Source organism: Lepus europaeus, chromosome 7 (assembly GCF_033115175.1).
Source record: "Lepus europaeus isolate LE1 chromosome 7, mLepTim1.pri, whole genome shotgun sequence".
Classification (NCBI taxonomy): Eukaryota; Metazoa; Chordata; class Mammalia; order Lagomorpha; family Leporidae; genus Lepus; species Lepus europaeus.
Window position 1 is genome coordinate 122,185,818 of NC_084833.1, and position 14,031 is coordinate 122,199,848.

At 46.7% G+C, this 14,031-nt stretch overlaps 1 protein-coding gene across 4 annotated transcripts in view; it reads left to right on the plus strand.

The window, feature by feature from the left end:
• NTM (neurotrimin) overlaps positions 1 to 163 on the plus strand; it is a 478,601-nt gene extending 478,438 nt beyond the window's left edge. For all 4 annotated transcript variants that reach the window (XM_062198470.1, XM_062198471.1, XM_062198472.1 and 1 more), the window contains one exon: positions 63 to 163. In XM_062198470.1, the coding sequence (XP_062054454.1) occupies positions 63 to 163 (101 nt within the window). The remainder of the gene's footprint in view (positions 1 to 62) is intronic.
• The last annotated feature ends 13,868 nt before the right edge of the window (positions 164 to 14,031 follow it).

A 14,031-nucleotide genomic window follows, 5' to 3' on the forward strand; every position in this document is an offset into this window, starting at 1 on the left:
TGAGGGGGGGTCTCCTTCCATCTTATCACAAGGGGCTCCTAACTTGTGTGTTTTCTCTGCAGGCCCAGGCGCAATCAGCGAGGTGAGCAACGGGACGTCGCGGAGGGCAGGCTGCGCTTGGCTGCTTCCCCTCCTGGTCTTGCACCTGCTGCTGAAATTTTGATGTGAGTGCCACCTCCCCAGTGGGGAAAGCTGCCGCCACGGTCACCACCGGTACAACAGCATCGGCACCACGACAGCAACAATTAAGATAGAATCAAATGAAATTCGGAGAATCCAAGCCTAAGGGGACAGAAATTTGAGGGAGGGGAACTTTGGGAAACACAAATGTTTAAAAAAAAAAAAAAGGAAATTGCAAATTGCCTTGCGGATCTGTAGGTACAAGCGAGTTTTCTTTCTTTGCCCTCGCGGGAAGAAGGCACACCCGGCTTGGACCCACCCGCGAGCTGGGCTGTGCGACCTCCCTGCTGCCAGGGTGGGCAAGGGCTCAGCCAGTCTGCCCACTGAAGCGCCCCCTCTGTGGAACATTCTGGAGGCAGCCACCCAGGCCGCCGATAGAGAGGGACACAGCGCGGGACCCCGGGGAGCCCGAACGCGAGATCTAAGGAAAAGAAAGCAAGGAAACAAAACAAAACAGCCTGACAGCAGCAACAAACAGCCCACACCCAGCAGTCACAAACGATACCGACCCACGGCGCTTTTTCGTTTTTTTTGTTTGTTCGTTTGTTTGTTTGTTTTTCATTTTACTACATGGACATCACGGATAATAAGGGATTCTGATTCATTCTTAATTTTATTAATTATATTTTCTGATATGAGTCTAGAGCTTAGTGCACAAACAAGGCGAAACTAAGAATGCACGCCAATGGAAGGGGTGAAGGAAAGGATGTTAGTTAAGCATTCGAAACGCGTAGTGTGTTTCTGAACTGGGTTTACAACGGGTGGACCACGCACCGGGCGTTAACCGCCTGGTGAGGATTTGGCACAGCCACCAAACACCGCATCCGGCTTGACGGACATCCCCACCAGCGCGACAGATCCCTGGTTGTTCTGGCTTTAACGCAGGCGGAACGGCGCTACCCACATACTGGCTGGAACGCACTGGGTCTCGGCATCGTTGGCAATGCTTCTTTTGATGACATATATTATACAGTATATATATGCATATATTTTTTTTGTTAGAGTTCTAGCCGTTTAATTTCCCAGCAGGGCCCTATCTCAGACATTACTGCATGCTGTATATGGCGTTAGCTGTGTGTTGATCTTCTACAAGATGATAGAGTTTACTGGTAATTGTGTAATCTGCTCCTGCCTTTTGATTTTCTTGGGTTATTCACATGTCAGAGACATTTATAAAAAGTAAAAAAAGAAAAAAAAAAAAGAAAAAGCAACAGCAGCAACAACTAATACCAGGCGCAGCACCTTTGCAGGTGTGGCTCTTGGGGGCGGAGCCCCAGGTGGCCTCGCTCCCCCACCATGCCCCGGGCATTAACAAGCAGCAAGCCGCTGAACAAACTCACCGTTGGTAACCACGTGCTTTCGCCCACCACGGGAATCCGATGGCTTCGTGACAGACCGCTGGAGAATTTAATCCTCTTGGTTTGTTTTATTTAATTTCCCACCTTTGTGTGAGTGTGTATGGAAGAGGAGAAAATGCAGTTTTTAGGTAACCTTTTCTTTCCTCCCCTGGAGTCTACCAGAGAGGCCTCCGGGAGGGGTCCTGGACGTGATGAGGGAGAGAGGGAAGGGGGATGGGGAGGGAGGGCTTGTCTCTGACTTGACATTAAAAAGTGTTCCATGTCCCTCTTCACCCGGTGTGGCGCCTCATTCTGCAGCTGGGCTTGGGTTGGAAATATAGGGAGGGGGCTGGGCTCTCAGACCCCTCCTGGTGGGTTGGGGGTGGATCTTTCTGTGGCCACAGCTCTGATGACAGAAGCAGGGTTGTGTGAGATACCTCGACCCCCCTTAGGGAAGCAAGACGAGGGCCCCATCTGATGGAGGCTTCAGCGGGTTGTTGGCTGAGGCTCCCGCATCTTGCTTTATTCACACACTTGGGCTCTGGGTCAAGTTCAGCTGGGGAGGCAGCAGAATGTTGCTATCGCATGCGCACACACAAGACTTAAAACAGTGTGGTTAATACTAAAGAATCCCAAATCCCATCCGCCAGGGGTTGGGGACTCTCGTCTCCATGCCTGGTCCAAAGAACATCAGCTACAAGACAAGAGGGAAAATCAGATTCTAAAACGATTATTAAAGTAATTCTAAGCTGTTCTGATCGATTTCTGGGAATTAAATAAGTAGCTGAAGAGTCATCCAGAGATAGAAATCAGAGCCAAAACACTCAGGGGTCACTGTGCCAGTGTTTTCAGGGTTCATTCAGCCCAGGGAGAGTCAGCCCTGTCTGAGGGAGGTCGGTCCCGGCTGCTATAGGGAAACTGAGAGAAGATCCCCAGTTTCCCCCTTCTCTGGGCCCTTCTGTCCCCCCAACACCTCCACCCTTGGATGCCAGACACCCTGACTTCTTCCTGGCAGCTAGGTGTTGACCATCCATGGTGACTGCCTTGGTGGTGTCCTTCCGTTTGTTCCACAGCCCCAACAGGTGAGGGGTGTTTGGATCTCCTTAGAATGAGCATAGGTAGATGCGACCGAGAAGCTCCCCCGTGCCCAGCACCTCCTGACATTCACCAGATGTTGGGGTGCACATCATGTCTCGTGGGATCAGATTGGGAAAAGCACAGATGACATTGTTATTCCAACAGTGGAGCCCAGAAGCTCCTCTGGAGAAAACGTGCCAAGGCACCTGCAAAGAAGCATTTCCTAGGTTTTGTTGGGGAGAGGGAGCATAGTGCACATAACCACGGTTTGAATGGGAGCTTTCAGCTCTAGCAGTATCTGCCAGACAACTTCTGGTTGACATCAGTGGTATCTTGCTCTACTATTCCTGCTTCAGAAGGCTTAATGACTGCCTTCCCAGGAGTGAGTGGCCAGTCAGGGCCAAGTCTATACAGCGCCCCTGAAGAGTAACACTTAATTGGGGCCGACACCATGGCTCAATAGGCTAATCCTCCGCCTGCAGAGCCGGCACACTAGGTTCTAGTCCCAGTCAGGGCGCCAGATTCTGTCCCAGTTGCTCCTCTTCAGGCCAGCTCTCTGCTGTGGCCCAGGAGTGCAGTGGAGGATGGCCCAAGTGCTTGGGCCCTGCACCCCATGGGAGACCAGGAGAAGCACCTGGCTCCTGGCTTCGGATCAGCGCGGTGCGCCGGCCACAGCACGCCGGCCGCAGCGGCCATTGGAGGGTGAACCAACGGCAAAGGAAGACCTTTCTCTCTGTTTCTCTCTCTCACTGTCCACTCTGCCTGTCAAAAACAAAACAAAACAAAAGACTTAATTGGACCTATCTGCCAATTCAATAGTCATGTAGCCTTGTGATTCTTTTGAATTCTGCTGCACGAGAGCTTGTTCTTTGTAGAACCAGCTTTACCATGTATGATGAGTTCTCCAGATGGAAAATCTTCCTACGTTGCCTCCAGAGCCATGTCCTCTCATCATCTATCTGCCTAGCGGGACACACAGCCCCATCTGCTGAGCAGTCTTTACCTTCCAGCAGAATATCTGGCGTGCAGACATGTGAGCGTGGGTAAATCTTGGCTCAGCAGGGCTTCTAAACTGTGGGCCTGAATGTGTGACTTGAAGAGCTTGTGGTTTCTGCCCCTTGAGCCAGAAGAGAAAGCATGCCTGAGTTCTCTCCATAGCTGAGGATCCACAAACATTGCTGCTCTGGATGGTGATGGTGACAGGTGTTTTCCCTCAAGCCAGAGGTAAGGGGGTCACTGTATTCCACTGAACTCACCCTGTGTTTATCTTATGTCTCTAAATCCTGAAGTTATATAGGAAGACAATAGCATCAGTCAATCATGGGAATCTAATGCATGAACCTGTTTGACTTTTTTAAAAGTGTAAAATGTGGGCTCAAGTGAACAGGAACAATCTTCTGTCCCAGAAATGGTAAACATGTGATGCTTACCTCTCATTGGAAGAGGGAAATACATGTGAAAAGAAGTCCCTGGAAAGCTGTAGGTCTCCATCATGTTGCCTTTGGCCAAAGGTGTACATACATACCAAGACCTTGGCACTGCAACCAATGGGCAACTTAAAATCATTGAGAGTAATAGCATCTGAGAAAGGAACTCAGTACTACCTCTTTTCAGCAAAGTAAAACACTTTTTTAGAAGGCTTTTATTTAATGAATACAAATTTCACAGGCACAGCTTTAGAAATACAGCGGTTCTTCCTCCTCATACCTGCCCTCCCACCCCCACTCCCATCCCACCTCCTACTCCCTCTCCCATCCCATTCTTCATTAAGATTGCTTTTAATTAACCTTATATACTAAAGACCAACTCTATACTAATAAAGATTTCAATAGTTTGCACCCCCCCACACACACACACAAAGTATGAAGTACTGTTTGAGAACAAGTTTTACAGTTAATTATCATAGTACAACTCATTAAGGACAGAGGTCCTACATGTTGAGCAAGTGCACAGTGGCTCCTGTTGTTGATTTAACAATCGGCACTCTTATTTATGACATTAGTGATCATCCAAGGCTCTTGACATGAGCTGCCAAAGCTATGGTAGCCTTTTGAGTGCACAAACTCTTGTCAGTATTTAGACAGCACCATAAGCAAAATGGAAGTTCTCTCCTCCCTTCAGAGAAAAGTACATCCTTCTTTGATGGCCTCTTCTTTCCAATAGGGTCTCACTCACAGATCCTTCATGTAGGACACTTTTTTGCCACAATGTCTTGGCTTTCCATGCCTGAAATGCTCTCAATGGCTTTTCAGCCAGATCTGAATGTCTGAAGGGCTGATTCTGAGGCCAGAGTTCTGTTTAGGGTGAATATAACACACTTCTGATTTCTAAATCAAATCCCAGAGTGAACTTGGCTCAAAAGTTGCATGCTGGGATTTGATGATATGGACGCATCTCCTTTGTCATCCATAATGGCTCAACCAAGGTACTATGGGAGCATCAGTTCTTAGCCCTCTCTCTTTTGAATTCAAAACCTATTTCCATGAGTGACCAACTCCATCAGCCTCCGAGACACTACATGTATGTACATGTCCCTGTTATCTGTGACTGAGTTCCTTGAATCTCCACATCACTATTCAGACTTCCCTGTTTCCCCCACCTGCATCTTTCTTCCTTGGTACCCCTATCACATGATTAACACTGATGTTAGAGGAAAAGACTCCCTAAAGTCTGAGCTCAAGTTAGGATCAGTTCTTGGCCGGCGCCGCAGCTCAATAGATTAATCCTCTGCCTGCGGTGCCGGCACCCTGGGTTCTAGTCTTGGTCAGGGTGCCAGATTCTGTCCCGGTTGCTCCTCTTCCAGGCCAGCTCTCTGCTGTGGCCCGGGAAGGCAGTGGAGGATGGCCCAAGTCCTTGGGCCCTGCACCCACATGGGAGACCAGCACCTGGCTCCTGGCTTTGGATCAGTGCACTGTGCCAGCCACAGCGCACCAGCCACAGCGGCCATTAGAGGGTGAACCAATGGAAGGAAGACCTTTCTCTCTGTCTCTCTTTCTCACTGTCCACTCTGCCTGTCAAAAAAAAAAAAAATCAGTTCTTACAAAGTATACTGATGTGTTTTTCTATAGGGTCCTTAATGAAAGTGACAGATTTAGTCTTAGTTTGTTGTTGTTTTTTTTTTAGATTTATTTATTTGAAAGGCAGAGTTACAGAGCACACAGGCGGAGGGGTTGGAGGGGAGAGAGAGATCAATCTTTCATTCACTGGTTCACTCTTCAAATTGCCACAATTGATGGGACTAAGCCAGGAGGCTGAAGCCAGAAGGCTGAAACTCCATCTGTGTCTCCCACACGGGTGCAAGGGGCCCAAGCACTGTGCCACGTTCCATTGTCTTCTCTGGCTCATTAGCAGGGAGCTGGAATGGAAGTGGAATAATCAGGACTTGAACTGATGCCCATATGAGATCCTGCCACTGCAGGCAGTGGCTTAATCTGCTATGCCACAGTACCAAGCCCCCTGGTCTTAGTTTCATGAATGTTGATTTTACTCCCATGCAAACCTCTTAATAACTTGACTACATATACTGGCACATTGTGAAAGTACTGAATTTATGTATCTTAGGGATTGTTAGCATTCTTTGCAAAATGAATTATCCCCCTACCAGTACATTTTTTGGATTAGCGCTTCCTAGAGGGCCAATAGCACTTACCTTGTTTCCAGGGAAGCTTTGATTTGGGAACTTGAATGTCAGTGCTGTTTGGATACAGCACTGAACTGCTAATCAGTTTTAGTGCAGGCTCCATGAATGGCTAGCTGGGCTCCATTTTATATAGAGTGTTATGATGGAAGATTGCTTATGTTCCATATAGCTTTAAAATTCAGTAATTGAGGGGCTGGTACTGTGGCGTAGTGGGTAAAGCCACTGCCTGCAGTGCTGGCATCCCATATGGGCACTGGGTTCAAGTCCTCGGTGCTCTACTTCCAATTCAGCTCCCTGCTATGGCCTGGGAAAGCAGAAAAAAAGATGACCTAAGTCCTTGGGCCCCTGCACCTGCATAGGAAACTTGGAAAAAGCTCCTGGCTTCTGGCTTCAGATTGGCACAGCTCCAGCCATTGTGGCCATCTGGGAAGTGAATCAACAGATGAAAGACCCTCCCCTACCTCTGCCTCTCTGTAATTCTTTCAAATAAATAAATAAATATTTTTAAAATCCAATAATGGAGTGATTCAGGTTTTTTTATGATTTCTGTAAGAAAAATTGGGAAAGGCAACATTTTTGATCAATGGACATGGAAGGTGTGAACGTGGGCAAGTTCCGTAGCTCATGCCTCATCACTGTTTCTAAGATGACTCATAAAGACGGAGAACACACAGTCCTGGCTGCTATCTCTGCAGGTGTTGGAAGTGACTCCTTCAGGGGAATGGGAAGGATAGACACTGCACAGCTCGGAAAGGAGTATCGCTTAATGGAAGGGAGTGGCCTTTTCTGGCAGGAAATGAAGTGCTTTCAAAGCTGCCATCTATAACACACCTACACACAGAGACTAAATGGCTGCCCATCCTAAGAGGCTGGGGAAATAAAAGATATTGGGAGCAGACTAAGTTCTCAGAATTCTCACTAGGAGTGTGTGTGTGTGTGTGTGTGTGTTTACTGTAACTACTTAATTGCTTCACTCTTCAACACAGATGACACCGGCTATTCCCTAGAGTCATCTTTAAAATGACAGGAAGTAGTAATGAAAAGAGGAGTCTCTTGATGAAGTTTATTAATGGTATCTCATCATCCTGGTAAGTGGTGTGCCCAAGGGCCCAGGAATGTTTGTGCCAGTCTCATCTGACAAGTCTGTGTAGTGCAGGCTCATATCTGCGTCCACCCATTCATCCTGCCTGCTAGGATCTGTGCTTCATTTCCGAGTCCTCTGTGAAGCCCCTTCAGGAGCTAAGCTCACACTGAGTGTGAGATCAGAAGATGTGTCAACCCTAGACCTTTACCACTTGGTCCCCAAGTGCCCGAGCCCTCCCCTCTTTTTAAACAAGATTAAGAGAGTGTAATCCTCTCTTAGTGAAGTCAGGAATGAATCTGAAACCTTAGAACCTTTGAGCTTTGGCCTCCTATCTTTTTAAGTGTTTGTTTGTTTATATTCACTTGAAAATATAGAGTGAGAGCAAGAGAAAGACAGAGCAAGAGGTCTTCCATGCCTGGGTTCACTCCCCAAATGTGTGGAACAGCCATGGCTAAGCCAGGTCAAAGCCAAGAGCCAGGAGCTCCATCTGCATCTCCCATGTGAGTGGAAGAGAATCAAGTACTTGAGCTGCTTCCCAGGATAAATGTTTGCAGGAAGCTGGATCTGAAGCAGAGGCAGAGTTGATCCCACGCACTCAGATGTAGTTTGTGGGCTTCCCAAGCCGGGGCTTAATCTGCTGCATCAAATGCCTGCCTTGAGCCACCTCCTGAGCTTCCATTTTTTTCTTAGAGTTTCACTTTCCAAGTTGGTGGAAGATCAGATGTAGCTGTAAAGCTACACCTGCCACACAGAGTACACTCTAAAGGCAAGAAGAGGAGCATGGACCACATAGCACACACGTGGGTGAGGGGACCTCCTCTTCTCAGAAGAACGATGGACAGGAGAAAGAAAAAGAATGGAAAGCTTTGCCATATTACCCGTGCTTTCTGCACCACATAATTCTCCCCACCAGTGTCTCTAGCTCTTCCTGGCGATTGGCCACTTGGAAAGGAAGACAGAGAGGAAAAGACACAGCAGCCATAGTCACAGTCTGCCACACTCCCTTTTCTCTAAGTGTTCATCTAAAAATTCAACCAGCAAGGAAAAATGAAAATAAGATGATACAATGAAAGGGAAATCCAGATGAGCCCAACTTGCCATTCAGCCCAAAGTGGTGAGGGAGCCTCACACACATGTGGGGAACTTCAAAAACTTCATGGAAAGTAGAATCAAAAGATGACCTTATTTTGGTGCAAAAAAAATTGTTAGAATCATCAGACATATTTTCCATGAATTTTTTGATCACTCCCCCATACGTACCTCACATGTCTCCTTGCAGTGCTGGAAGTGAGTCCCTAGAGAGCAAAGGCACCCCTACCTCCTTGCACACTGGTCCTAGGTGCACCCTTCCCAGATGGCATCCCAGCAAGCACAGTCAGATGGTGTGTACACTGTCTGTTGCATCACCATGTCTCTCCATTTTCCTGAAAGATGGGTAATAGAATAGGAAGCAGAAAATGCCTTCTATAGCAGCACCTCCAACCGTTTCCTGGCTTGGAAAATGAATGTTGCACACACTGGGCTCAGAAGGCCTCCTGCAGTCAGAAGTCCTCTGGGCCTCCTCCCATGGTTCTCATCTGCTTCCGCAAGTAAGCCAAGTCTACGTTGGAGACAGCGGTAACCCCTGTCCATGGTGCTGGCTTTGCGGAATTGTGTTTCAGGCACCTCTATTTGCACTGGTCTTGCGAAGAACACCCCTCTCCTTTTTTTTTTTTTTAATCTCTCAGGCATGACATAAAGGTGAAAAAGGCTATGGTTATCACGTTTTGGGGTGTTTGGCTGCTCTGAAGCCAAAAGACAGACATGCTATCAAGAAGAAAAAAAAAAAAAACTTTACAAGTGGAAATACACCAAATGGTTTCCATAGCTTCTGGTGTTTTCTGGTTACTCAGTAGTGACCTCACATTAAGAATCTCTACTGTGGGGGCCGGCGCTATGACTTAGTGGGCAAAGTTGCCACCTGCAGTGTCAGCATCCCATATGGGTGCCAATTCAAGTCCTGGCTGCTCTACTTCCGATGTGTGGGAGACCTGGAAGAAGCTCCTGGCTTCAGATGGGCGCAGCTCCGGCTGAGGCGGACAGCTGGGGAGTGAACCAGCAGGTGGAAGACCTTTCTCTCTCTCTCCCTCTCTGCCCCTGCCTCTCTGTAACTCTGCCTTCAAATAAATAAATAAATAAACCTTTTTTTAAAAAAGAAAAAAGAATCTATACTGTGAACTGCCACCCTCACCTCCCCTCACAGGCTGCTTGCATTTCTCAAATATACTTGGTGAGAACTCGTATCCTGTATGCTTTAAGCTTTACCTAAATGAACAACAAGAAGGGCACTATTCTGAATCACCCAAGGAGAATCCAGTCATGTAGGAATTAAACCTGCATTGACCTAACTACACCAGGATTTACCTCCAAACTTGCTTTGCTGACTGTTCTCAGTGTATGTTCTAACTCTGACAATTACACCTACAATGCTGTAGAACCAGCCTGTTTGTCCTTTTATTTATAACAGCTAGCTATACTGACTCTTCCTGTCAGCCAAGCCGTTCAGAGCCCATCATGAGTCAAGACAACCAAATCAGCACTGGTTTCTTCCAGTGTCCGGTGGGCCTGAGGTTTTCACGCATTTGACTGAATAAAACTCAACTCCCCAAGCACTCCTCTGCATCAGAATCCCAGCATTCCAGGTGGCTTCCACCTCCTCACCACAGCTCTTCCTTCCTCCTGCTCTGGATACAGATGGCTGCACCCCCTGTGTGTGCGAAACATTTTTTCCCCATTTACTAGGCATTTGATGGAGCCAAGAGCAGCACAGCACGGATGTAAGAGGGTCAGGCAGGCCATTTGCCCAGCCCTAGTTCTGAACAAGGAAATCAATATTCCACAGTGTAATTCACTAGTCAGGAGTAATCGCCCTCCATCACAACAGCACGAGGGCAGTAAATTCATTACAGTGAGTTTGCTGCCACTTCTCACATGCACCTCCACACTGCTGTTTTATGAATTCTTCACAGACACCCCGGCTCCTGATCTTTTGAACATTAATCTATGTGTTTTTGCCCGGCCACATATAGAATCACTCTTCCAAATGTTGGTGTACCAGGAGCGTGTATATTAATGTCTCATCATTCCTTGTCTTTAAAAATATAAAAGGATAATCAGTCAGATGGCATGTTTAGCATCGGATGGTCTGAGTTCTGAACACTGGGTGTCTACCTGGAATTTGTGACTAGAAGCATAGACATAGAGCAATGTTAAAGTCCCAGTCCTGAACTATCAGCAACAAAATCTTGGTACTAAATAACCCACAAACCAAGCTCACATGCGTCTTAATTAGTAGCACTTCCTTATTTTTTAAAAAAGATTTTATTTAATTATTTGAGAGTTAGAGTTACAGAGAGAGGGAGAGACAGAAAGATCTTCCATCCACTGGTTAACTCCCAAAATGGCTGCAATGGCTGGAGCTGGGCCGATCTGAAACCAAGAATCAGGTACTTCTTCCGGGTCTCTCACAGGGGTGCAGGGGCCCAAGCACTTGGGCCACCCTCTACTGCTTTCCAAGTCCATAGCAGAGAGCTGGATTGGCACTTACTTGTTTTAAAGATTTATTTATTTAAAAAGGCAGAATCACACACACACACACACACAGAGAGAGAGAGAGAGAGAGAGAGAGAGAGAGAGAGAGAGAGAGAGATTCAATCCATTGGTTTACTCCAAATGACTGCAACATCCCAGGCTGGACCAAGATGAAGCCAAGGATCAGGATCTCCATCTAGGTCTCCCATATAAGTAGAAGGGGCCCAAACACTTGGGCCATCCTCCACAGCCTTCCCAGGCACATGAGCAGGGGACTGGATCAGGAAGCAGAGGAGCCGAGACTCAAACCAGTGTTCTTATATGGGATTGCAAGCTGTGACTTAACCTGCTTTGCCACAATGCCTCAGTAGCACTTTCTATTCATCTCTTCCCTCCCCCACATAGAGCCTACTTTTGCACCAATAAGCTAAAAAGCAAAATACCTAAGAACCAATATAAAAATAATTCTTCAGCCCCTTTCACTACACCAGGGATTCAGAGAAAATACCTGTACTCTGGTTGTGCTGCACAGGGCACTGTGCATTATCTACGTCTCGCATTAGGTGTTCGCTGTGTTGAAGTAGACAGCAGCCCATCTCACTATCAAGGACTTGGCAGACATCAGAGGCAATTCTGTGCAAGAAGTCACATCAACAGATTGTAGTTTTGGAAAACATGCGGAACTCACTTGAACCTGAGTTCAGAGTTAGCCACTAGATGAATAAACCAGCTTAGCCACGTGGTCAGAACAATCACCAAAGGAGCCCAAGCTTTATTGCTTCAACATTTCCTTGAGAGAAGGGAGTGGATCACATTAGACTCCAGTTTCCCTGTGGTCAATGGTTTCAGGCAGGAGAGGTACTCACCGCAGGCTCGTCAAAATTCTCATTTCAATGCTAATCTCATCTCAGACTTTACAGCACTTCCTTGGAACATTAGGACTCCACTGGAAGCATAAAGGGGAGTTCAGTAAATTCATGTTGTGGCTGACATTTAGATCTATTGAAGGATTTTCTCCAGTCCAATTACTTCTCCTTATATTTTTGACTCATTTTTTTTTCTAGTGCATTGATTCCTAAGGGTCACCAAGATCCCTTCTAGACATTAGTGATGCAAGGAATGTCACCAATGAGGAGAAAATTAATTGTACTTAGGACTCGACATGAAATGACACATGGCAATTTATTCCCCATTATTTATTGAGAACTTAATATTCCCAGACACTGTTTCTCTCCCTCCCTCCATCCCCCCTCCATTCTTCCTTCCCTTTCTCTCTCTCTCTCTCTCTCTCTCTTTCTCTCTCTCACAAACACACACACACACACACATGCACACATGGTGTGGTATGCATAGGGTATGATAAATCCATGCAAAGCAAAGAGCTGGTTTTGGAGGCCAAGAACCTTTCCTGATGAGGTTAAGATTGTCATTGAGCTCCTGAGGAGCCAATTGTTGGGGGCTGGGGGAAGGAGGGAGGAAGGGCTAAGTAACCACAGGTATGAAGGTCCTAAGGAGGAAACACAATGGAGCATCTGCATTGTTTTCATCTTCATTCTTCTCATTCACAGGTGTATTATTTTGATCAACATTTTTCAGGTACAGTGACCCTTCCTATGTATAATTGATTTCATACCAAGATAACTACCATTTACCTAAACATGGATTTAAACACAATAATAGACCAATGAATATTCTTTATTTTTATTTATCTTATTTTATTTTTCTTTTGACAGGCAGAGTGGACAGTGAGAGAGAGAGACAGAGAGAAAGGTCTTCCTTTTGCTGTTGGTTCACCCTCCAATGTCCGTTGCAGCCGGCGCACCGCGCTGATCCGAAGGCAGGAGCCAGGTGCTTCTCCTGGTCTCCCATGCGGGTGCGGGGCCCAAGCACTTGGGCCATCCTCCACTGCACTCCCGGGCCACAGCAGAGAGCTGGCCTGGAAGAAGGGCAACCGGGACAGAATTCAGTGCCCCAACCGGGGCTAGAACCCGGTGTGCCGGCACCGCAGACGGAGGATTAGCCTAGTGAGCCGTGGTGCCAGCCCAATGAATATTCTTAAATATAAAGGTTCCATATGTTCCAAGACGTATATCATTATTAAAACTTAATGCAGCACATCCGGATCATTGGAGGAATTACCTATTAAATTAGAGACTCCAGGGGGTGGTTCATGAAATGTATATTCTAAACAAGTTTCCTTGGTGAACTCTCAAAATGAGTAAATCCAAGGCATAGCTTGTGATTTTTCCAATGTTCTTTGTCTCTATAAATGGCAGCATCACACTTGACTCGAACCAAAAAGTCAGAGTTTACCCTGGCTTTCTCCTTATCCCTCATCACCCAAATGCCAATCAGAAAACTCCTTCCTTTCTAGTCTGGGTCTCCTGTGCATCCAGTTCTCTCAAAGTTGGCTAGCACCATCATCCAAGCCCCCATAGTTGCTTTAAGCACTACAATCTCATCCCCTTATCTGTTCCACAGAACTCCCCAGCTTGTTTCCCTGTTTGGGGGCATTCTTCACACAATAATGCTGACTTGGTACTCTCTTAGTCTGTCTTCTGTTGCCCTAAGAAAGTACTGGGCTCAGAGAGCTGTGGTTCAGCAGGTTAAGCCACCTCCTGCAGTGCTGGCATCTCAGTCACTGGTTCAAATCTGGGCTGTTCAATTTCCGACCTAACTCTCTGCTAATGCACCTGGGAAAGCAGCAGAGGATGGCCCAAATCCTTGGACCCTTACACCCATGTGGGAGACCCAGATGAAGCTCCTGGCGCCTGGCTTCAGCCAGGCACAGCCCTGGCTATTGCAGCCATCTGAGAAGTGAAGCAGCAGATGGAAGATCTATCTCAGAGGTGGTAAAATGCAATATTTGTTGAATGAATGGAGGGGAGTAGGTCAGAGTTGCTTCACAAAGCATTTCTACTTTAGGCTTGGTGTCCAGGCAAACAACACACACACAGTTCATGGAACATTCTGGAACAAGTCAGCAGAAATATGTAGTTTTATTACCACCAGTATTTATGCTTCCAATTCATCTTACTTAACTGAACCAAAAGAAGATAAGATAGAGTGACATGAAAGCAGTCTAGCTTTTATTTAATATTTCTTGGTAACTTACATTTTCAGTCACTCAAGTATTTCGTCCA